The sequence below is a fragment of the Pseudomassariella vexata genome (assembly GCF_002105095.1).
Source record: "Pseudomassariella vexata strain CBS 129021 chromosome Unknown BCR38scaffold_8, whole genome shotgun sequence".
NCBI classification, from domain to species: domain Eukaryota; kingdom Fungi; phylum Ascomycota; class Sordariomycetes; order Amphisphaeriales; family Pseudomassariaceae; genus Pseudomassariella; species Pseudomassariella vexata.
This window is the reverse complement of record NW_024467963.1, coordinates 1,292,409-1,315,009: the sequence shown is the minus strand read 5'-3', so window position 1 is coordinate 1,315,009 and position 22,601 is coordinate 1,292,409. Positions and strand designations below refer to the sequence as shown.

The window sequence follows — 22,601 nt, the reverse complement described above, 5'->3', positions numbered from 1 at the left end:
TCCCTAAGTCTGTGCTACAACCCCTGCCTGAACTACCGATAAGCGTGGTAATGTGGCACTTAAATTCGTCCTCAGGGGTGGGATGCTGCTGATGTGCAGAAGATGCTCGACTATTTTTTTTGTCGCGACAAGTCGTAGTATCTGCTAATTGGGGTTCTCGTCGAGCGTATACATCTCAACCATACGCTCAAGTGGATAGACCGTAACGTGGTCTAGACGCTCGCAAGAATCGCGGCGAGGGGGCGTGCTGCGCGCCTTCTATCGTGAGGGGACGGGTTCGCCGACGAGCGTTATCGGATAGGCGAGGTCCGATAAGGGGTCGGATTAACGATTCGAATTCTGGACCGGCTGTCGAGTTATATTCCGCCGACGTAGTGCTTGACGGTCGACTGGCTAGGATGCTCGTAATCCTAAACTGCACCAATCTCCCTATTATCGCTAGGTAGGCGAAGTCAACAAGGTGGGCAGCGCGCCGTAAGGGTTGACTAAACCCCCTTGTGTGTCAGCTGCGGGATTCGAACCCGCGACTCGTCACCAACCCAAGTGGGCGAGGCTCAAATCGGGACTTATCTACCAGCGAAGTGACCAACTACACCAGCCGACTGATAGGAAAGAAAGTCATCAATCAAGAACCAGAATTTGTATACAGAGTGGGCCAGGCCCATACCAGTTTCATTACGCCTGTCCAAAATGCTCTGCAATGACTTGAAGTATGAAAATGAAGCTGAACTAGTACGAAATTAGTGTGTACATCTCGGACTGATGACCATCAATTGTCACCGATATGCTGTGAGAATGAACTCATTTTCCCTTTATCCGTCAGTGCATGCTGGTTTCGCTACAGATGAAAGACAGATATTTGTGACATTGGTGGCCTGAGGTCATGGCGAGATACACGTAAGATTCTTTCGTGCCCGTGTGCAGCTCGGACCGTTCCCCCAGGGCAACCTGTACTTCCCTTCTTCACGTTTGTGATCCCACAGTATTACTATTATTACTATTATTATCGAAGACAGACATCAATTAATGTCATAGGTGGTTCGTGCGTATCACCACCACTACTAATCTCCTTGGGTTCAGCCCACCAGCACTAGCCTAGATTACCTAATTACATCATCCTGCTTCTATCTCTCTGTGTACCACAACGATTCACTATAACCTCAAGTATAGCAATAAATATAGAAATTAGCGTAATAGAATGACATTTTAAAGGCGTTAACTCAAGCCCTTTGTGTTTATGTGAGGTATTAGTCTGAAGTTAGAGCAGCAGATATAGATTGTGCCAGAGACATATATTAGTGTAAGGGAGTTGACAACTAAGGCATACCAAACATCCCAGTGGACGAATACTCTTTCCCCACTGCAGACTTTCTCAAGAAGCAGAATTCAACAAAACTTATTTTGTTCAACCCATATCCAAACGACGCGTGTGCATATGGGGGTCAAGTTGAATGTGTTGGGAAAGCTTGGTTAGCTAGCTAGCTGGCTGCGAGGGCCCTTTTGGGCTGGCTGACACCCTTGCAGCCCTATTTTATCGTCTTGCATATTTCTACTCTACCGGGTAGCGTGACCCCCTATGGGCTCACGTATTACCAGAAGATACATAACCGCTGTCATTCATCTAATCCTGTCTCAGCACAGAAAATGGAGGTTGGCTTCCTGTATTTAAACACACCCTGGACCTCTCCAGCGAGAGAATTCACTTCAGTTCTGCCATGACCTTCATCAGCTCCTCCGCCACCTGTTGAATATGACTTCTTACATCCTCAGGACACCGCGTAAATCTGTCCGGGTGCCAAACGCGTTTCTGTTCACATAAGAACCTCTCCTTCCAGTCCTCTGACTTGTGGATCTTGACATACGCATTAAGGAGCTTCTGCATGCCGTGCCTGCAAAAAGAGACACGTAAAGCTCCCATTGTATCCTTGCACACTGGGTCGTTGCAAGCAATGGCTTTTGGCTGGGGTATGGTGCGGATGTGATCTCGTTGACACATCGCAAGCTCTGTCTTGAGCATCCATAATTTAAAATCGTCTGCATCCGTAATCATTTCAGCCTTGCGTGCTTTTTCCTCGGCATCTTGTCTCTCCAGTTTCTTCTTGGCTTCCATCTCCTCTCGAACCTTCTTCTGGGTCTCCAGTCTCTTCTTGGCTTCCATCTGCTCTCGAACCTTCTTCTGGGCCTCCAGTCTCTTCTTGGCTTCCATCTCCTCTCGAACCTTTCTGGCTTGCTCCTCTTCTTCCTCCATGACATTTTGTACCGCTTCTCCGGTGTTTGTGACTTGGTAGTGACTTTCAGTGTGTCCTAAACCAGCGTTAGCCAGAGACTCTAACCGCCGTAGCAAAGGTGATCCACATACGAAATGTTGTAGCTCCATAACTGGGCGTCCATTCCCACCGGGTCTGGTCACTGCTCCTTCGCCTGGCCTTGTGTTTCTCGGAGAGTTTGGTAACCGCTAGAGTAGCCACCAAAGCTACAGTGCTGGCAACAAGTAGAAATGTAATCCCAATCGCTCCCCACATTAAGACGTTGAGTATAAAGGCACCTGCTCTAGAGAGAAACGGGCCCAGGCCTGATGCCTCCCATAGCCACCGAATAACCCGCCCAGGCGCGGCAAGTGACCAGTTCCAAGCCGTTTGAAGTGTACAGAATACGTGATGGAGAAGTTGCGAGAAAAAGGTGCCCATGGTCCGACCAATGCCAGTGGAGAAATCAGCGATGGCCTGGCCAGCGCCAGAAATAGATGTGACAGTTGAAAGCATCGTCGATTGGGTGTTGCTGTACTTTGGTGGTGAGACGTTAGGGTAATGCTACTTGCATCACCGAGAGAACAAACCGCGTAGATTACATTCCACGATGTTGGGAACGTTACGGTAGCGGCGACGTGGTAGTCTTCTATTTTGTAATGCGATGGGGCCACAAAGGGCTGATGCCTTTGTGTCAACTTATGGCTGAGCCATTTGGTAGCCTGTACATGTGGGGTTGAGCGCCACAGTTGCTAGTGCAGCTACTGGGTCAGACCCTTCGTTCCTTCCTTAGTAAGAGCAAGAGCACCTTACAGAGCCTCTCAAGACCAGACTACGTAGCACAACGCGTAGAGCAGGCAGGGCGATCAACACGATATCCATATCCACCCACAGTCAACAACAAAGGGCCGTTTCCCTCCGTAATCTTAGTTTCTCCAGCGGATGGATCCCTTCAGAATTATATTTTCATGCCTCCATCCTCTCTCCATCCTTGAAGATGGAGAAGTTGCGCTGGTAAGGCTATCTGAAGGTAGGCTGCTGCCAATCAGGTTCCACGAGGCGTCAAAAACAGATTCTAGGCAAAAAGAAAAGAACCTGTGGTCTCTCGGTCTGGGATCCGAACTTGGGTCGTCAGATAGACACTCAAGCATGTGGCTGCTTCCCAACAACGATTATTGCCGTTTATGGATATCCAGAGTCATTGTTGTGATGTTTGAGATAGGCGACGACATGCTAAGTAAATGCTCCTTTCTTCTTTGACTGCCTGATAGTCCCTCAACTCGGGTAGATTGTCCATACGCAGCCGTCAACAAACTAGGTACCCGACACGATGCAGATTACGAAAGTGAGGAAGGAATACTGTTTGGCTTTTCTCCGATTTTAATTGTTCTTTGAAACTTTCTCTGGCTGCGATTCACAAGATACTCCAGCATTTACTTAAGTAAGCATTGGACAACAGGAATGGAGTAAAACAGAGCTCGTCATGCCGGTGCAAGTCAAGCTCGCGCACGCGCAGACAGTGGCCGCTCTATGCAGGCTGTCCGCAGAGACCGAATGGGCAGCATCGTCGAGCAGGTAGTTCAGGCACGCCATGCCGGGATGGCCGGTGATAGCAACTCGGGAATCCAAGAGAGTATGTTCGGAGAAAGGGAGAATGCGAGGTTTCCTCGCGAATATCTCTATGTCGGCATGGTTTGGGGAGCCAGAGACGATTATGAGGGTCTTCGGAGCTTGGATGGCGGTTGTAGTTCGTCGCTTTGGAATCTGCGAGGCCCATTGTGCAACTATAGTGGCATCCTTTTCATGGTGCAATCCTGCTTCGGTCCACCAATCTGTCAATGATTCAAGGAATGGCTGAAGGTCATGGTCGGTCCAAGACTTGGGCAGCACATCGTGAGATATGCGGTTGCCGCTTTGCACGATGCCCGTGTATGTCGGTGGGTCGCGGCACACCTGATGAAATTTCCTCCAGACTCGGGATAAAGCGATGGCATTTTCGCACGGTCCGAGTATCACGATGCGCTGGAGCATCTCGTAGGGAAATGAGACCAGGTGGTACAACTCTTTCTGCACTGCGGCGGATATATTGTCTTGATTGCTTACTTACATAGATTTCTAGCGTGCGATGGTTGTTGGGTGCCGAATCGATGCCTTGAGACAGCTAATAAACAACGGAGGAATGGACTCCTGGGCTGCAGCCTAAATTGTCTTGACATCGTGAGAAATAGGGCCTGGTCACTCAGATTTCTCGAACTTAGTATGTGTATTACTAAAGCCGCCAGTTAGCAAGAGCAAAGGCAAACTTGATTTCTTTTGTGTCTTTTCTCTTGCTCAAGAAAATAAATAAACAGGTTCCATTGCAAGACAAACACTAGGTACTTCGGTTACAATACCCATGAGCTAGGGATCTGGGACTGACACAGTGACAATACTTTTTCTGCCAAGACAAGATATACATAATTTCCAATGTCGCCGAATTCCCATGGTTATCGCCCACACTGTCTTGCACAATCCGACCGTATCTCTCACGCACGTCCCTTTTTTCTTTCCATTGGTAGGCATGTCGAGTTCACATGAATACCAAGTTGGAAGGGTCCCCAGAAAAGAATGGCAACCTGGGTCAATACTCCCATCCGGCCAGAGCACTTCTTCACCAATGCACCAAACTGTCGCACCAGGCGGGAGGCAATCGCCTGCTGCCTTGTGACCCAACCGTTTGCCAAGCCCCAATCCCAGGCCGAAGATGATGATGAAGAGTTACACCGCATATTGTGGACCAAAAGATCTTGAATGAAAGTGGATCACTGACGCTTCGGTCCAAGTAACCACTGCATACAGGACTCTGTGGCTATGTCATCGCCGGCACTGTGACACAAACAGTCTGCAAGTCGGTCTGCACCGGCGAGTCCAGCCTCGAAAGCAGTGGATATTTCCCGTCATGTCCGAAGTGAATTAGCTATATACAGGACGAGATCCCTAGATATTTCATAGACAGATAGTCTCTATTTCAGTAATCATCTAAGTCTTGATCTAACCTATTGATAAGGCACACTGTCTTAATGACTCTGATCCTGCTTAACTATTGTTTATTAGTTATTTCTTGATGCGAGTGCATATGGGGTATGAATTGTTGTATTGGGAAAGGTTCGCCAGGTCATTTATTCTGGCCTGGTGTTACGAACCACGTTCCTAACCAACACAGAATAGGCCCGTTGGCAGGCCTTAGGTGGATACCTGCAGGAAAGGACCAGAAACCAGGATAGAAGCTAGGAACGGAGAAAGGATGGACCGACTAGGAGGTCACGTGACGGAACACTGGATCAGTCAGTGAGCCAGTAAGCCACCCCAGCAGGATCACAACGGATAAGAGTGATCCAACGAGATCAGTGAAGGAGAGATGGATATATAAGGGACAGGACTCCCAGGCATTTCATAGATAGACAGTCTCCACTTCAGTGATCAATCTAAGCATCAATCTAACCCATTGGTGAGGCAAACTGCCTTAACGACTCTATTCCCGATTACCCTACTTGAATACTTCAGTTACTCAAAGCACTCTACTCCATACGTCAAACCCCGATATTATTGCTTGAGGACTCCGCAGCAGGACTTACTTACTAGCACCAACCCTTACAGACTCTTTAGTGGTTTACGCAGCTAGACTATTAGAGGTTTCGTTACACCTGGCAGAGCTCTTTTATAGCTCTTATGTATCTTATCTATGGCTACAGGGTGTCAGGGTACGGCTAGGCCGAAGGCAATAGTATAGAGTGATGGGGAGTAACGGGCGTCCCTCCTACGTACCACCGGGTGGTCACTGGCGGTCTCAGGTAGGGGTGCCCACGATGATGCATTGATCTCTACTCTCTCTATCTTCTTCCCGGGCCTCCGCCCCTTACATAGATAGCTAGAACCCGGCGTCGGAGCCGCGGAGCACTAGTTTCTCCGATTGTTCCGCAAACCAAGACTTCCATATCGTGTCCTGACTCGCACGTCCCTACACCAGAGCCCCACCGGTGTCCCACCGGTGCCTATGGCATTCTGTTCTCTGACACAGGGTGACCCCCCTTGAGGTCACGTATCATTTCTATACGCACCTTTACATTAATTAAGAACCCGACAGTAGGACTTACTTGCGACCATGATGTCTTACAGCAGCTAGACTAGTAAAGGTTTTGTTACACGGGACTGAGATCTTAGCTTATATCATAGTACTCTTTTCTATAGTTATAATAAGATTGGCTAAGTGTAAGGAAAGAGCCGTTGTGGCGGGCCGGTCTCAGCTGACAAGCTGAGTCGGGAGGGATTCGCCTCCGATCCGGTAGAACCCCGGAACCGCCCAGCTTAAGAGGAGAGCTCGAGACACTCGCACCTAGTTTAGATTCTTCAAGAATCAGTCTTGCAATATACGCACCCATACACTGGCCTACTTCTAGCTACCCTTTGCACTACCTGACTATTATATTGTGAGACGTGTGGTATCCTCGTTACACTAAGTCCGTAGTATTAGTGAAACTAGCAATAGTATAAAAAGAGAAGATGTCGGAGTAGTTTAGGTCTTTAGGCGTAAGCTATATAAGGTAGGTGCAACTAAAACTCTATATTCTAGCTGCTGAATACTTGGAGAATTGCTGTATGGGTTGACAATAGGTTGTTAGGAATAGAGTTGTTAAGGCAGTGCGTCTACTAATAAATTAAATTGATGCTTATATAGATAATTAAAGAGCGTTAGGAGGAATGGTAATACGTGACCCCAAGGATCACCCTGTAGCTATAGATAAGATTAGATAAGATAATCGGTTCAAGAGGGCCTTTGCTAGCCAGACAGCTAGCAACCCACACTTCCCAATACATATACTCTACATTACATATGCACTCGCATCATATGGGGCCAAAAGGTCTGTCTGTGTCAAGTGAGCAAAGGACGGAACACTTTCTCTGGCAAAGGGACTGAGTGATAAGATAAATGGCGCGGTGAAGGATGGAATAATCTTCAGGGCTGGAAAGAAGATGGGGGCATGAGGATCTGATTCTAAAGGTGGGAGCACTCCATGGGCTAATTAGGTGTGTAGCACAAAGGAAATACCCAGCCACTGCTGCCTGTCACAGGACAAAGCCTCAACGACCCCATTGTGGTTCAAGGTAATGATACAGGGATCGCCCGTGATTCCAGGGTAGTAGACTGACAACGCCGCCATTCAGCCTGATGTGCCATACGTCTCATCCGCTTACCTGACTTACTTTGTAAGACATTAAAAACATAATGTATCGTACCACCCTGGCGTGCAGATCACCCAAGGAGGCATTCGAATGGGACATGATCTGATTGTCCACTCTGGGACTATCCAATATGTGAATCAGAAGTGACGTGAAGCCCACCTGAGCACTCCAAAAAAAAAAGAAAAAAAAGGGCGACATGAGCCAAAGAGCCAAGCTGTGGCCAGAATCGTTGTGTCACGCATGATGAGAGGCACCTGTGTATGACATGTGTTCTAAAATTCTCGCCTTGATTATAGGTACCAAGAGATCCAGGTCTCCGGCCCAAAGTAAACCTAAAAACTAACACAACAGCATCTGAAGCTTACTAGCCATGTCGTTGCTCTCAATCTATACCCTCACTGACTTGGTCCATCTCTCGCAACCAGGCCCCTGTTCTCTCCCAGTTTCTGACCCGTGCCCCTATTCCTAGTCCTACATCCAGACCTGAACAATCGCGTCGAAAAAGCTACTTAGGCAAATGTAAACGGGAACAGAAACGCCGGTGGGGTATGGGATTGCTCATGTATATGAAACACAACGACTTTTGGGATGGAGGACAATGATCAAGAAGATTCACGCCTAAAATGCTCGACGAAGCTGCTGTCCGGCGAAAGACTTATTGGAGAGCATACCATGGGCCCTTCTGTGATGAAAAGTGGGGGCTTATTATCTTGTGGAAACCCTCCATGTCGCAATGGCGAGATTACATCGACAAGGTTCGCTTCTGAATCTTGGAGAAAAGACAGATGCAGCAACTGATTGGTCTTCCGACTCCGAAGGTTGGTCGAATGTTTGTCCATGGCCTTGTCGACAGTGCCCTAACGTGTCTTTTGGCCAGTGAAAATTTCGGGGAAATGTTCTTTGGCATATTGCTCACAAGCCTTGGGATACAAGTCAGTGCTGGATTCTTCCGGGCAACGTGCGAAAAAGAGAAACAAGACCAAAAAAGGAAAAGAAAAACCAATGATGATGACGTCGGATGGAAATGGATGGGTGTTGATAGAGAGTAAAACGAACCTTCGCCGGCTTGCCAACTTTTTGGCCAATCGTCTTCCACTTGTTGTTCTCATACTCCTTGATCGCATTAAGCAATGCTTGGCTCTGTACACCCCAGCTCGTCAGCATGGTTTCTGTGGTACGTACAAAGCTTCACTGGAAGAATCATGGTTGAAGCATTTTTGGCATGTCACGTACCTCATCCTCGGCAAACTCTGCATAATGCATATCCTAACTAGCAGTTAGCATCACGGCACTTTACGTCAACGCCATGGCATCTGTCAGGCATACCTTGTACCAGTGCTTCTTGACACTTCCCTCTGTTCTCGACGGGAAGGTCTTGGCAATCTCAGCCCAACTGTTGCCGGCATCTCGCATCTGCTTCAGTCTGAGCTCTTCAGCCGGCGTCCATGGGGTATTTGTTCGGCTCTTCTTTGCTGGCGGCGGCGCTGGGGTCGAATTAGCTTCTGCCGGCGGCGCGGGCTGAGAAACTGGGGCCGGGGGGGGTGGTGCAGCGATGGGAGTCGGAGTCGGCGCAGGGACAGGAGTCGTGGCGACTGGGGCCGAAGGCGGAGCCGTAACTACGGGCGCCTGCTGGACCGGGGCTACGGGGGCCGGCGCAGGTTGCTGGGGCTGTGGGACTTGTATCTGTTGCTGGACCTGCGGTGGTTGCGGTTGGTACCGAGGCACCTGCTGCTGAGCTTGTTGCGGTGTGTGGTGCTGCTGAACCTGTTGCTGCTGTTGTTGAGCCTGTTGCGCCTGTTGTGCTTGTTGCGCCTGCTGCTGCTGTTGTGCCTGTTGCGACGACGGATGGGCTCGCTTCCTGGATCGCGGCGCCGGCACAGATGCGGGGGCCGGAGTCGGAGTTGATTTCTGAGGCGGCGGCGCAGCGGGCTGCTGCTGGGGAATGGTCATCGTTGGCTGGACCGGCGTTGTGTGGTGCGCTTGTTGCTGCTGTTGATGGGCCTGCTGATGTTGCGCATGCTGAGGATGTTGGGGATGCTGCTGGACCTGGTACTGAGGCACCTGCTGGTGGGCCTGCTGCGCATGCTGTGCGTGCTGTTGATGTTGAGGATGTTGTTGCTGATGCGGGTGGTGTTGGGGTTGATGCTGCTGGTGCTGAGCATGTTGTTGGTGTTGCTGCTGCTGGGCAGCCGGGTTCGGTTGTTGAGGATATCCCGCGAAGTCATTACGACGAGACATGTCGTTCGGATACGTGTTCGGATGCGAGGCACTGTGTCAGTTGCCGGTGTTAGCCAACCCAGCTAGCGACCTGGTGTGTTGCGTAGGGTGACGGCGCCGGTAGCAGAATACAAAGGCAACATGACTGCACCGTCCACCAGGCCCTATGCTTCTATGCTCCTAGAGCAAGCAAACAAACCACCGACGACGAGGTTATCGCGGTTATCTAGAGTCGGGGTCCGGCACTAGGCCATGCAAACAACTCGAACCAGCGACGGCGAGGCCAGGGACATTGAGGACTCTATAGGACTTGAGACCTATCGCAAAGACCCGACGACTCATTGGGGAGCGGTGACGAAGTGGTCTGGATACATTGTTTGCGAGACCAAAGCAAGAGGTGGGAACACTTGTTTTTTTTGGGTGAAATATACATGAGGTACATATAATAGTCTTCTGCCTTGGCTTGCTTTGTGTACCCAAGTGTGAGAGTACGGAGGGCACTGGGGTGTTTGGGGATACCATGGCGATAGAGCGTCAGGTGGAGAGTGGAATAGGGCAGGGTGAGAAGACGTGGAAGTGACATGGGCAGGTACAAAGTGGATGGCGAGGTACTTACTGCATGTCGTTCGCATGTTGAGCGGAGTTGGAGTAGAGGTACTCCGGTACGGGGCCGACCTGCCACTGCTGCATGATCTGTGTCTAGTGTCAGCTGTTTTGCGCTTCTCCAGCTTCTAAACTGCAGCACGGCCCGGGACACAAGGACAGAGTTTTAAGGAAGTCAAAAGGTGAGACGAAGCCATCGAGTTGGAATAAAATCCCAAGGGAGACAGAATGTGATAGTGGACGGCCGAGGCGAAATGGACCAGGCTGTGTGCCAGTCACAATGTGGTGGGCCGCGTTGAAATAAAAACGGCATGGCGGTGTTGGTGTGCAAACCAGAATACGACGATGACGACGCTTGGCCCTGCCAATGTGGTGGAAAGGTGAGGGAAGAGAGAGAAGAATTCATGTGCATGGGCGGTTGGTGCAAGTGTGTTGTGATGTTGGTTGGTTGGACCTGATGCATTGCCACGCCCAAAGATAGCGTTGCAGGTTGTCGCCAAAGCCGACTGAAGAAGGTATTCGAGAGCAAGATGCGGGCGGGGTGTTCTTGACGACGCGCATATGCGTCCAACTCACGTACTTGACCTGACTTGCGACCCATAAGGATGTATCGCGCACCGAGGGTGCGGACGGGTTTGATGGAGTGCTTGTGTGTGTGTGTGCGTACGTGTGTGTGTGGTATGAAAGTGGATGTGACAATGACAGACAGAAGTTGAAGCTGAATCTTGCTGAAATGGAACTTACGGGCAATGTAGCGTGGACGCGGGTGGGATTAGTGTGCAGCTACCAGGAAGAAAAAAAAATCGCTGCTCGTCTTGTAGCTTCCACCAAAGATGCACGCCGCACAGAGGGAAGGCGCAATGCGGCGGCAGGCAGGACAGGGCCAGACGGGCGCGCAAAACTGACGGCGGCAGCGGCAACAGCAGCGACGAAAACGACAACGACGACGCGCCTACTCGCGATACGATGTCGTAGCAATGACAGCTGCGACGAGGCTAGATGAAACAAACGGTTAGACGAGGGCGCGTGACGAACGACGACATTGACGGGAGCCGCAGACGCGTTGAGAGGGTTTGAATGACAGTGGTGAGGATGATGATGATGTAGAGGGTACGAGAGGGGTTAGGGCGAGTTTGGTGACAAGTCATGTATTCATTGCCCCGGCTCGCTCAAGGTCAAGGGATTGATTTGCAGTCGAATGTAGCGAGGCGGGGCTTGGATCTGTTTGTTTCGCGACAACGCTCGAGCAAGCGTCAAGTTGTACGAGGTACAGCCTTGGCCCGCCCCAGTGCGCACTGCCTGGGTGTCCTCACCACCACCACCACCAACTGCAGAGCCGTTGCCAGATAGTAAGATCAATCTATATTGACTCCAAACCTTGCAAACGTGGTTGAATGGATGAAATGTCAAAGTAGAGGTAAAAATCAAGCTTGATTCTGGTGATGCAGCGCAACTGAGTTCTGCAGCTGCCTCTTGTGGTTTTCGGGTCGTGGCGTCGCGTCTTGGGGGGCCTTCGTGTTGTTTGGGGGGAAAGAGGGGGGGGGGCCCTTCCGTAACGATACGAAGTACGTACCGGCAAATAACTTTTGGCAAGACCAAAAAATATCTGTCAACTCGCAAGTTTGCGACCAGGCAGGATGCCCGCCCTGATGTACAGAGGTGTCAAAACCACTATTCAAATGGTGCGGTTGTCAAGTCGAATGTGCGACGGACCCGGTAGACCAGGACTCGGGATCTTGTCGATGGCCCTTGGGTGTACTTTCGATGAAAGTATCTCGGCCTGTCGATGTTTTGGACTGGTCCCAGGATTTCGGGGGTGGGTTCGCGACGAGGTGGAAAAGGTGAAGAATCGAGGGTAGGGGGGGTGGACGACGAAGTACCTTTTGCAAGTCACCTCCCGTGCAGTGTTGCCTATTATTGAGGCGAGGTTGGAAAGGTGGGTTTGCTTGTTGATCTGTGAAATCCCTGGTCGGCTATTTGAGGGCTTGACAAAACAAGTAGATCACTAACAGGCGGGACCTGCGACCATTTCACGATGTTGGCGCACGGATAGGCGCAATCAACAGCGACGCCCGTTGCCAGCGAGATAGCTGCCCACCCCAATGGCGCGGGCGAGGCAGATGCGTAGGATGCTACGTACTCTTTTCTTCTTACAAATAACTTCTGGATCAAGGGCAGACCGAACCACCGCAACAGCATGACGGTATTGAGTCTTTACTGAGCGCAATGGTTGACGTCGCGCTGCTCAGTCCGATTGTTAGCTGGGGATCCACCTTCACCAATCAGACGCAGGCTGAAAGGCAACGGGTCGTGTCTTGGAGTAGCCCTGCAGGCGTTAGCGCGAAAACGTCAAGTCGATCCTGTTAAGGACTTTCTGAAGTGAAAAGTGAGACTTGAGGGCCAAAGTATCGAAATTTCGACCCACCCGAGATGAGGGGCAATCTGAATGTCCAATGTTGCTGTGGCTTGACCTTCGCTTCGTGGCTCGTTACGTTGCAGAGGTCAAGAACAGAAAGCCAGGCTGTAGGCGGAAAGAGCATTAAAAATATGAACATTGAGACTTGTTCTTGTCGTCTCTCCTTTTCCCGTGGAATCCACTAGAAACTTGAAGCCCTCCTGGTATAAAGGTGCGAGTGACCCGGTCGTGTTGGAAGTGTTCGAAAATCTAATATTTGAGGCGTTCGCCAAATGACATGGTCAGACCCGTAAGCTCATTTCATGGAATAATGAACGAACGATGGCAATTAAGATAATGATGACTTCTAAGTTTGATGTGTCTCGTAATATCTGACCAGGATGGTTCATGGTAGAGAGCTACCAAGACCAGTTGAGCAGCCAATAGTGGACAGACATCGAATATTTCTCAGTTTGCATCCGAACCCAAGATCCAAGATTAGCATGCGGTGAACTGTATACGTAAGACTATAAACTTCCTATAGAACCGACGAATCCCCGACCCGGAACTTCCCAGAGACTGAAGGGATGCAATTCCTTCCAACAGATGCTAGCATGAGGCTTGAAGTGCCAAGACCTCAATGGCGAAGGGGGTATCCGCTCAGCGCAGTCCGGGGAATAGAGGTACCGCTACTTTTCCCCGCAGTACTCTCAAGCTCACGATACCTGGGAGGTCGTTGCGCATGTACCTATATCGGCTGGGTACATCCTTTCCACAAGTTAAAACCGTATGCAATGCAGCCTCATCAACTACCGGTACCGGGACTTGCCATTGCAGCTTTGGGGACAATGTAAGGTAGTGTCGAGATCGACTTCAAATTGTTTGATGTAATATTTGCATTTGGAACCATCCGCGCAGCTAGAGTCTAGAATTCTTTTTAGTCATCTGCCGACTTGCATAAAACTTGCACCAACCTCCACGATCCCGCCAGGATTACACAGTTCCACAACCGTTGCGGTTATGATCACCAGCTTATCAACTGGCCGATAATGTGGCACGAGGCAACAAAAGCACTCACTCTCCAGTGTAAACATCTTCTTGCTCTACAGTCATGCCGCGTATCAAACGACCGGGGCCTTCTCAGCTCTTGACGGCTGATGGGTGCAATTTCTAGCAGGTTGAAACTGTCCCACCGACGCAGTAATACCTGGTTCCACGGACTGCACAGACGACGGCAATTGAGTTGCGCTCTGAGGCGGTACGCGATGGCCGTTATCAAGGCAATATGCGGTTGGCATGTTTGCTACCTCGCATCTGGTGTTCCAACAGCCCAGCCGTCCGTTATGAGGTCTTGGATGTCACCACATGAATCGACGCCCAACTCCCGCGTGAAGGTTCACGCAACTATCCATCCTTGAGATATCCCGCTGGAGGTGCTGTTCGAGTCGGTTTCGCTTCTGTACTGGCCTATGAACCTTGCGTGCATGATGCTCGCGACGCATACTCTGAATGTTCCGGCTGGCGGCGTAGAACCCATTACTGACTATTGAATCCAGGCATGAAGCGGCGTCGGCATGGTTTGCATTCGGATTTCGACTTGGTCCTGAGGCATTCCATGCCACCGTATCAATATGGAAGGTGCGGTTGGTTGAGGATCAAATTCAGTCATTTCGGCTGCATGTCGATGCGTGAGAAGTTTTGTGGAAGTATCGTCAGAGCATAGCCGCAATGTCCATCGCAGTATCCATGTTGTGCCTTCGCACGAAGCAGCACGGACAAGGAGAGCGCTGTCAGTACCCTTTGTATCATGGTTGCTGACGTTGATGCGGAAGCCTCTGTTGTGTCCGCTTCCTTCTTAGTTGCCCGCGGTATGTACCCTGTGGTTTGCATCTTCTCTTCACGTCGATGCATACAGCTGTTGCCTCAGATTGGCCAGGTAACCGATGTAAGTACGGCAGGAATCCGGGTAGCAGTGGATCCAACCCAGAGGATAGCCCGGCACAAACCAAATATTCCTCCCTGAATAAATTCCTCTTCTCCGTATTGACGTCCTGAAGATAACCTCCAAAGGAGGAATTGAGAGTATGATCCACATATGATTCGCATTACCCTCGGGACCTCAATCCAGCTGTCGAATTCTGGAGATCATGCCTCAAGCCTGAGTGTCAGACAACTCATCGCCACAACTTTAAAGACGTGACAAACCAAAGATAGCAAGGCTGTGTACGTAATTTTAGCTGGCTTGATTTTATTCAGAGATAATTGAACGGGCCGGCCTCCTAACATCCAAGACGATCTCAGTGTTTCTTTGACTTCGATTGGAAAGTTTGTAGTAGCAGACTTGCCGCTAGTTTTTCTCACTTCGCACCCGCACTTCCGGTTCATTTGTCAGGTTTTTGGCTCCAGTGGCCGAATGACTTAGCTTTTCTGGGACAGAGATTCAAAGTCGACGCTGCGTCAACGCATGCTGGCAGCCTCGAAGCAGACATTGAAATATCTTTCCAGGAATCCTCAACTGCTTGCGAAGCATGGATATCTAGGCGCTTCCTGCTGCCATCGATGCATGTCCTGGAAGTAAGTCTTCAGCGTCATTCGATCTTTTCCATGCTCAATAATGCAGGCGCCTCTACCTGACGCGGGTTGGATGTCTTGTGTTCACCGTCCAAATGGATCCTGAATTGCCATGCAGACTGGTCGGTCGATTGGGCTCACCAACTACTTACCAAAACTGGTTTCTGTGAGAGGCTGCTCTTGAGCGATTTCTTGGAAATATCCTTGGCTGAATTTCTCGATTGACCTTAGTCAGTGTCTTCTCGATGTATCCTAAATAACTGCTTTGGTAGCCAACGACGGCGAGTACACCTAGTCGGGTTGTGCGATATTGTTGCCCCTGGGTGGCTGCCTCTGCCTAGTTGTTCCGATAAACATCGGATGATGTCCCTTGACTTCTTTTTTGACTGGACTCCTTAACTAGCTGCTCTCAACTCCCTCCTCCAGACTGGGCTTTTCGGTCGAACTGCTGAATTGGGCAAATCTCCTTGGATCCTCCTCAGTGCTTCTTCGTGGACGGCCCCGTTTAATGGCTCTACCTTACACTGGCTGGATACTCACGTTTGGCCCCTTTTATTTGATTTCTAGTATGACTGGACTTCCCCGAGTAGACTCTCCCTGCTGATGGCTTCCGGTTTCTTCTGGTCCCTCCTGGACGGTTCTGGTAGCTGATTCTATCGGCGGAGTCCCGGCTTATTTCTGATGGTCCGGCTTCATCTGACTGGCGTCTTGACTGTGTTGTTTAGCAGCTTCTCCTGATTACATGCCCCAAACTGCGTCCCCCGAGCCGAATCCGGCTTCCTCCGATGGATTCTTGTGGTTGGTTTCTCCTCCAGAGAAATAGGCCATAACGATCATTTGGAGCGGTCTGCGGGACGGCAGATAGCCCGTAGGTGGCAGCGCATGGGAATTTCAAGTACACGAGCATCATATGAAAAGTATAGCTCGCTGAATCATCCAGCCATGACACTTGGTCATCAGCGAATGCTATATTTCCGGAAAACAAGAACTACATGACCAAATGCGGCGTGGGGACAATTGCGAAGTGTCTCTAGAACTGCAAGCTGATATACGCATATCGCTTGATATTGTTCGGAATTTCCACCGATGCGGTGTCCATGATGGTATTTTTGACAATGTCCGCGGTGATTTCCGCGTCCACGCTTCTACGAACCCGTACCTACGGTCTTCTTTTCATGCGCACTAGCTTGCATTGCTCAATCGCGCGGCGCACTGACGTGCCGCAGCTCCGAGACTCATCGTCAACTGGGTCGGTCCAAGCCTCGGCACTCGCTCAAATGTTTAAAGCTTCCCCTGGGTCCTGGTCATCTCGGTACCAAACAGCGCCGGGGACTCGGCAACTTGGCAGTGGCCGCCCCATCTGGTATCCGCGTATCCATCTATGGACGGCCGTCCGGCGCTAGTTCGTTCTCTGAGGATCTTTCTTATTCCTGAAAGGGATACATGTCCATAACCATTGACAACGGTGCAATGATTCGGAGCAACCACAGTCCAAACCACCCCCGCTGGCAGAATTTCTGTTACGACCGCCAATGGAACAAATCGCGGTCTGTAATAGTAATTGCGTGATCAGGGGTTTCGTTTCCATGGTTGTGTTCGACGTTTGTTCGACCAAAACGGTTGCCAGCCGGTATCGTTCCAATTGCAGGCAGTCAAGTGCCAAATGTTTCATATTTGAGCCTTGCTCTACCGGTAGACACCTAGAACGCCGATGTTTAAAACAATAGCAAAAGTTCCTTCCTTCCTCAGAGATGAACCGAGCCCGGGCCTTCACCCCATCCATCGTTCTCCCGAGACAAGATTGACTGAACATCGAAGGGGGAAAATCTTACCCTACATAGCGCGCACTGAGACAATTCCCTCTCCCCCCTGCCAATTTAAGCGGCTGCGACTCTGCAAGCAGTGCAAGCAGGCATGCAAGGCATACAAAATTTCACAGATTAGACGAGGACTACTTCGTAGAACTCCGCTTTCTTCACGGCAGGCGGCTACATAGTACCGTATAAATCGTGTTAATTCGCGATATCTTACTGAAAGGGATTAATTCGTAACCTTGGTATTCCGCCTTTTAACTTGAACCTTACTAATCCTTACCTTGTGGTAAATAAATTTACTATATACACTGTTAACCTATAATCTAGAAGGATTGAACAATTATATTGCGTACCATTTTGAATATGTTATTATTACAAGACCTTTTGGATTTAACTTCCCGCCTTATATATATAACTAGCAAGTTAACTAACTAAAATATCTAGCTCTTTTCTCTTCTAGGTACGCTAGCTGTTACACCGCGCTAGGGGCTGTAATCGTAACTACTGCGCTATTATGCTAGATGTCTTCATAAAAAGACACTAACACCAAAGTCCCGAACTTTGGTTCTTATACTACTTACTAATCTAATTTATTCAGACTAATCTCGGTTAATTAAGTGGCAATCGTCACACTAGCAGCGTTAAAGACTTAGCTATCGAGGTATTGCTTGAATACCTTAGTAGATTAAATATAGTAACTATAGGATTATATTGCACTGCTATTAGGATCCTAGTGATTCGTTACCCTAAGAGTGGTTACCCTGTAACTATAGATAAGAAAGTCTAGTAGTGCTCCGACTAACCCCCAGCAAGGCTTTGCTCGCCCAAAGAGGCCAGCTAGCTACACAGCTTCCCTAATACACACACTTTACCCCCATATGCATTCGCATCATCTAGCTATATACAAGGTGAAGAAGGGAAGTGTAGGTAGTGAGGTCTAAGCCGCACAAGAGCCTGAAAGTACCTCAGTATAACCTGGGGCCACCAATTCCACGGTAACTTTGCAGTATTTAGGAACGGACCCCTTGGAGCTAACTTGGGCTGAGTCCCTCACGCAACTTCGTAGCATCAACACAACCCCAATGCACGGAATGCGACATCAAGAATGTGTAATTATTGCTATTTAGAAAGCAAAAGAGGTTATTATCACTTAGTTAAGTCTTATCCAGATTCAAGTCGACGGCCCTAGGTAATAGAGATGACGCCCAGCTTTCCGAAAAACCGGAACCAAAGACGCCCGCCCGTTGAAACACATGACTCGCGCGCAGGCCGGCCCGTTAAACAGAGTGTTTATTGGGTTCTGATGATGGTTAGGTCGGCGGTAACTGAGGACCCGTGACCGACTCACGGACTTCAGTCATGATCGACGTCGGCTAGCTTGTTGCTTTTGTCGCTTTTGTCGCGTGTTGCTTGCCATCGACCATCATGGGAATTTCGACTTCACGTATCCGTATTTAATGTATCAACGGCTGGTGGTTTGATCCCCTCGTAATGATGCACCCGATTCTGCGGTCGGATTGCTGCCATCTGGTCTTCTGGCGCAGTGGCATGCGCCCAGCTCGAAACCAAGCATTTTGCTGCTTGCTCTCACAAATTGAGATGCAACCCAAAAAAAGAGTTGACATGACGCTAGGCTGGTTCGGGCGGCTCAAACTAGAGACGTTCATGCTTGTTCGGTACTTTTCGTAGATGGGGACCCTGGATGCGCGCGCGGGGACTGAAACCTTGTAGGTCTGAGCCTTGGTCGGAGGAGGTTTGAGAAATTTCAGGCGGCTCTACTGTCGACAAGGATGGTGAGTCGTCGAGGTACGAGGGGACATGTCGGAAACCCTGCCATTATTGTCACCTTTGCTGCATCTGGAGCGAAAGTACTCGAATGCAATGACGTCTCGGGCGGATAGGCGTCGGTGGCTTGAGGAATGAATGCCGATAAGGTCGTTTGGTATGGTAGCAGAAACAGAGCAAGAGCATGCCAGTCGGAAACTGGAAATTCGCTGTCGTGAAAAAGCCCACTGTCCGAGTCGAAGGTGCATTGTCGCACTGGCAAAGTTGCCAAATTCCTAGGATGCAGGAAGCTTGAAGGGCGATTTTGTGGAGTCGATCTCAACAGATTGTGGGGGCGGGAGTCCAGATGTCCAGATTCGCTCAATTGGCATCGAGTCAGCTGTTGTAGATCTCGCCGCCAGTGGTCTGGCATGGGAAAGAACAGCTCCCATCTTTGACTTGTAAACACGAGCACATGTAGGATGGCCAATATCGAAGAGTCAGAACATATTGACCGCAAAACCGATGTTTACTTAGTTTCAAACACCCAGGCACCTTGGAATCGTCGTTGGATACTGCGTAGATGTGGAACTTGATTCGTCGCTATATCATGGCCTTTAACGAACACCCCTGGCAGCCGAGACTTCTAGAAGAAACTCTGATTGATGATTGACAATGATGCGTCCTCGGACCATTGCTCTTTCCAGTCTGCCTCTGGATAAGATGGGAAAAAGAGAAGCATTGCAGGTGATGAGATGAACGATCATGCCAACGGCAGATCATCCAGACAGACAGGCAGACGCTGAAAGGCGGTGATGCAAACATATGGATTGGATTGTACCCAGCAGTCGTGATTAAAGCGAGGTTGAAGACGCCGTCTGACGCCCAACTGGTGGGCCAATGGCCGGACTGAAGGAACGGCAATGGAAACACTAGGGTGTCGATGCCATGCTAGATTGGATTCGGCCGTCTGAACTTCCGGGGATCGACATGAATGGCCAGCTGCAGACCCAGACCATCATGGTGTGTGGCATTACAACAACCAACCACAGCAAGCGCCTATCATTCGCGGCCAGGGGACCAAATGCTATCGAATGCGTAATCGCCATGATCAACCGCAGGTAACAGTTTGAGTTCATGGTTGAGGCTTCATACCGCATTGCTAGCTAATGGACTTCCCGTTCCCAGATTGATGCGAACCATCCGGCCAAACCAGCCCGAGCCTGTCATGAGTGGGCGGGACGGCAACTGCAGACCACAGACAGTTTGGATATGGCCAAGATCCCCAGACCGATGATATGATCTTCAATCTGTGGCACTCGGTGAGGTCAAGGTTGAGCAAGGATATGGAAATTTTCCCCGGCCAACATCGAGGAGTCGGTCCCTGGCGGAGTCTGATCTTCGCCTTTCGAGATAATTGCCAATCGGATTGGTTGCAACGAGCAGAGTTGATCAGATTATTGGCGCACGTTGGCGCCAACAAAACCCAGGCACTTCGTCAGAGAGCTGCGAGTGGTGTCTATACAGGTGCCAGTTGATGGTACTAGCAGAAGCCCTACCCCATTCATGATCTTCGCTGCAGAATCATGATAGAAGGTGTTGTCCATGGTTGCCCCCGGCGAGGCCGACGGCTGGACACCATGCATTAAGACGAGAGTAGAAAATCGGGACGATGAGGCATGGAATCCCGTTCGAGCCATTTAAGCACTTTGTCAGGAATGGATGAATTGCCAGTCCCGCCGGCCTTCTGGAGCATTCGATCTTCAAGCGCCCAAGATCCGTTTTGTCCACGACCAACGTGTTTGGTGGGTTTTCTCCAGATTGTTAAGCGGAAAAGGAGACCCGCCGTTGAGAGCTGGCGAGCGCAGCAGAACATGTCGTCTCGCCGCGTCTCTTATTTAGAGTCAAGGCGTGTCGTTGACAGCCATGACGAATGGCTCCATCTGTGCGACATTAGAGTCATGTCGAGAAACAAGATGCAAAGACTAGTCAGTGGCTTGTAGATAGTAAGTTTATACACTATGGCAGATGCGAATTAGCGCTGTCCCAGGTGCTCGTTACCCTGGGCCCGTGTGCTGTATGTGTGAATCGGGTCCTGGAGCCATCGACGGGCTTGACGGGGTTCAGCGCACTTTCCCATGGTCCAGGTAGGATGGCCCGGCGAGTCACTAGTCTGCTAGCAAGGTGTCAGTATCCAGGGACGTCTGGGGTCTTGTCAGCTGATGATGTGATGCCAGAATCTGAGTCGCGATGAAGAAGATCGCCATCCTAGCTGCCAACAAAGGTTTTGGATGGATATGTCGTCGAGTCCCGGCAAGCCTGGACAACATCGGTCGTCCCTTGTTTTCTGCCGCCTCTTTTGGCCTAGGGGCAAAGAGGAGACCGGGTGTGGTGGGGCCAGCTGCACGCTTATCTGGGAAAAGGCTGATACCGAAATGAAATTGCTCCACATCGTTAGCGATGTTTCAAGGGGATTTTGAGCCTCGACATGGGGAGTCTGGGACATGCAACCAGGTGGACCATGACTTTTGTACAATGACACACGAGAGGCCAAACACGATGCCATATCCTCGGGACTGTGGTCTCGCTCCCGAGACTAACGAGATGGGTGGGTTGTGCATAGTCCAATCCATCCTCAATTCTGCATACCTCGTATGTCAACATTGTGGTGCCATGAGACGAACATAACCCATCAGTTTCGGCACCTTGTGCGATCGCATAAAAAATTACGTAGTGCAAATATCGTTCTGGGCTTCCGCAAAGAAAGGGAAATGCTCCGTACCATAATGGGCTTCAGGCCTGCCCGCGCCTGGCGGCTGCAGATGGCAAAGAAGTGGCCTCGTTGTTTCAATTGCACACCTAGGCAGCACACAGCCGACTGGATGCTCGTGTGGCCTCGGCCGTGGTCGATAGAATGGGTCCCAAACTCGGGATCGCATTTGCAAGTGGAATCACACAGCCATGTCGTCGTTGACCTAATTGGAAACAGCCTCTTGAGCTTGTTTCGACCGAATACACATCAAACCAAACAAGTTGGGATGCCCACCGTCACGACAGAGCCGCAACTCGTCCCAAGCATTCATAGCGTTCGCATTGACGTAGCTTGGCGACCTTCCTCGGTGGGCCCGTCCATTTTGGGACTTTGCGAGACGATACTCCCTGAAGAAGCATGAAGGCAAGAAGGGGTACCGCAGCTGCTGGTACGTACAGTTTTTTCTTTACTTTTTCTTTTTAGTAGGGCTACCACCTCGACCAGGTTGGCACCGGCGGGCTGCGCAGGACCAATAACAACCCCTGTCGATCCCGTAAGCGCGGATTTTTGTAACACCTTGAAGCAACGTCCTTACAAACCTCCCCAGTTGTCAAACGTCAAACACAGACCTTTGGGACCCATTCTGGTCGGCCTCGAACGACACACAGCTCGAGCGAGACTCGTATGGTACCCCCTTTCCTGCCTTCTCACCACCCGTTTCCAGAGTAGCCCTCGAGTCGCATCCATCCAGACCACCTCCGCCGTGGACTCGACCTGATGGATTGCTTGCTGTCAAGTGCGAAGTACCTACTCGACATCGAACCCACAGCCGTCAACATTGCCAGCATGCTATGCCACTCTGCCTTACCCATTGCGGCCCCGCTAGTGATGGTACGTCGGTTCTCGGTGCTTAACAACACGACTCGCTTGGGAAATATTCTCGACAAACATGCCCTCGTGCCCAAACAGCTCTCTGAGTCTTGACCTGATCCATCGCCCAAACTTCACGATTCGACACA

At 50.2% G+C, this 22,601-nt stretch overlaps 3 protein-coding genes and 1 non-coding gene across 4 annotated transcripts; all 4 read right to left on the bottom strand.

Moving 5' to 3' along the window:
* Positions 1-500: 500 nt before the first annotated feature.
* BCR38DRAFT_t192 lies at positions 501-603 on the bottom strand. Its single transcript has one exon. It is a non-coding gene; the product is annotated as a tRNA-Thr (tRNA).
* Positions 604-1,455: 852 nt separating this feature from the next.
* BCR38DRAFT_436436 (uncharacterized protein) lies at positions 1,456-2,185 on the bottom strand. Its single transcript, XM_040860454.1, has one exon. The coding sequence runs from the start codon at positions 2,156-2,158 to the stop codon at positions 1,700-1,702; it is 459 nt and encodes a 152-aa protein (XP_040714948.1). The 5' UTR covers positions 2,159-2,185; the 3' UTR covers positions 1,456-1,699.
* Positions 2,186-3,683: 1,498 nt separating this feature from the next.
* Positions 3,684-4,462, bottom strand: BCR38DRAFT_410230 (uncharacterized protein; the record flags this gene model as incomplete). Its single annotated transcript, XM_040858440.1, has 2 exons — positions 3,684-4,318; positions 4,354-4,462. The coding sequence occupies 2 exons, from the start codon at positions 4,460-4,462 to the stop codon at positions 3,684-3,686; spliced, it is 744 nt and encodes a 247-aa protein (XP_040714947.1).
* A 3,861-nt stretch (positions 4,463-8,323) lies between these two features.
* On the bottom strand, positions 8,324-9,704 carry BCR38DRAFT_410229 (uncharacterized protein; the record flags this gene model as incomplete). Its single annotated transcript, XM_040858439.1, has 4 exons — positions 8,324-8,386; positions 8,523-8,606; positions 8,700-8,732; positions 8,793-9,704. The coding sequence occupies 4 exons, from the start codon at positions 9,702-9,704 to the stop codon at positions 8,324-8,326; spliced, it is 1,092 nt and encodes a 363-aa protein (XP_040714946.1).
* Between the last annotated feature and the right edge of the window lie 12,897 nt (positions 9,705-22,601).

Excerpts from the sequence above, each read along its gene's own strand:
- BCR38DRAFT_436436 (XM_040860454.1), bottom strand. The coding sequence starts at position 2,158 with ATGGAAGCCAAGAAGAGACTGGAGACCCAGAAGAAGGTTCGAGAGGAG.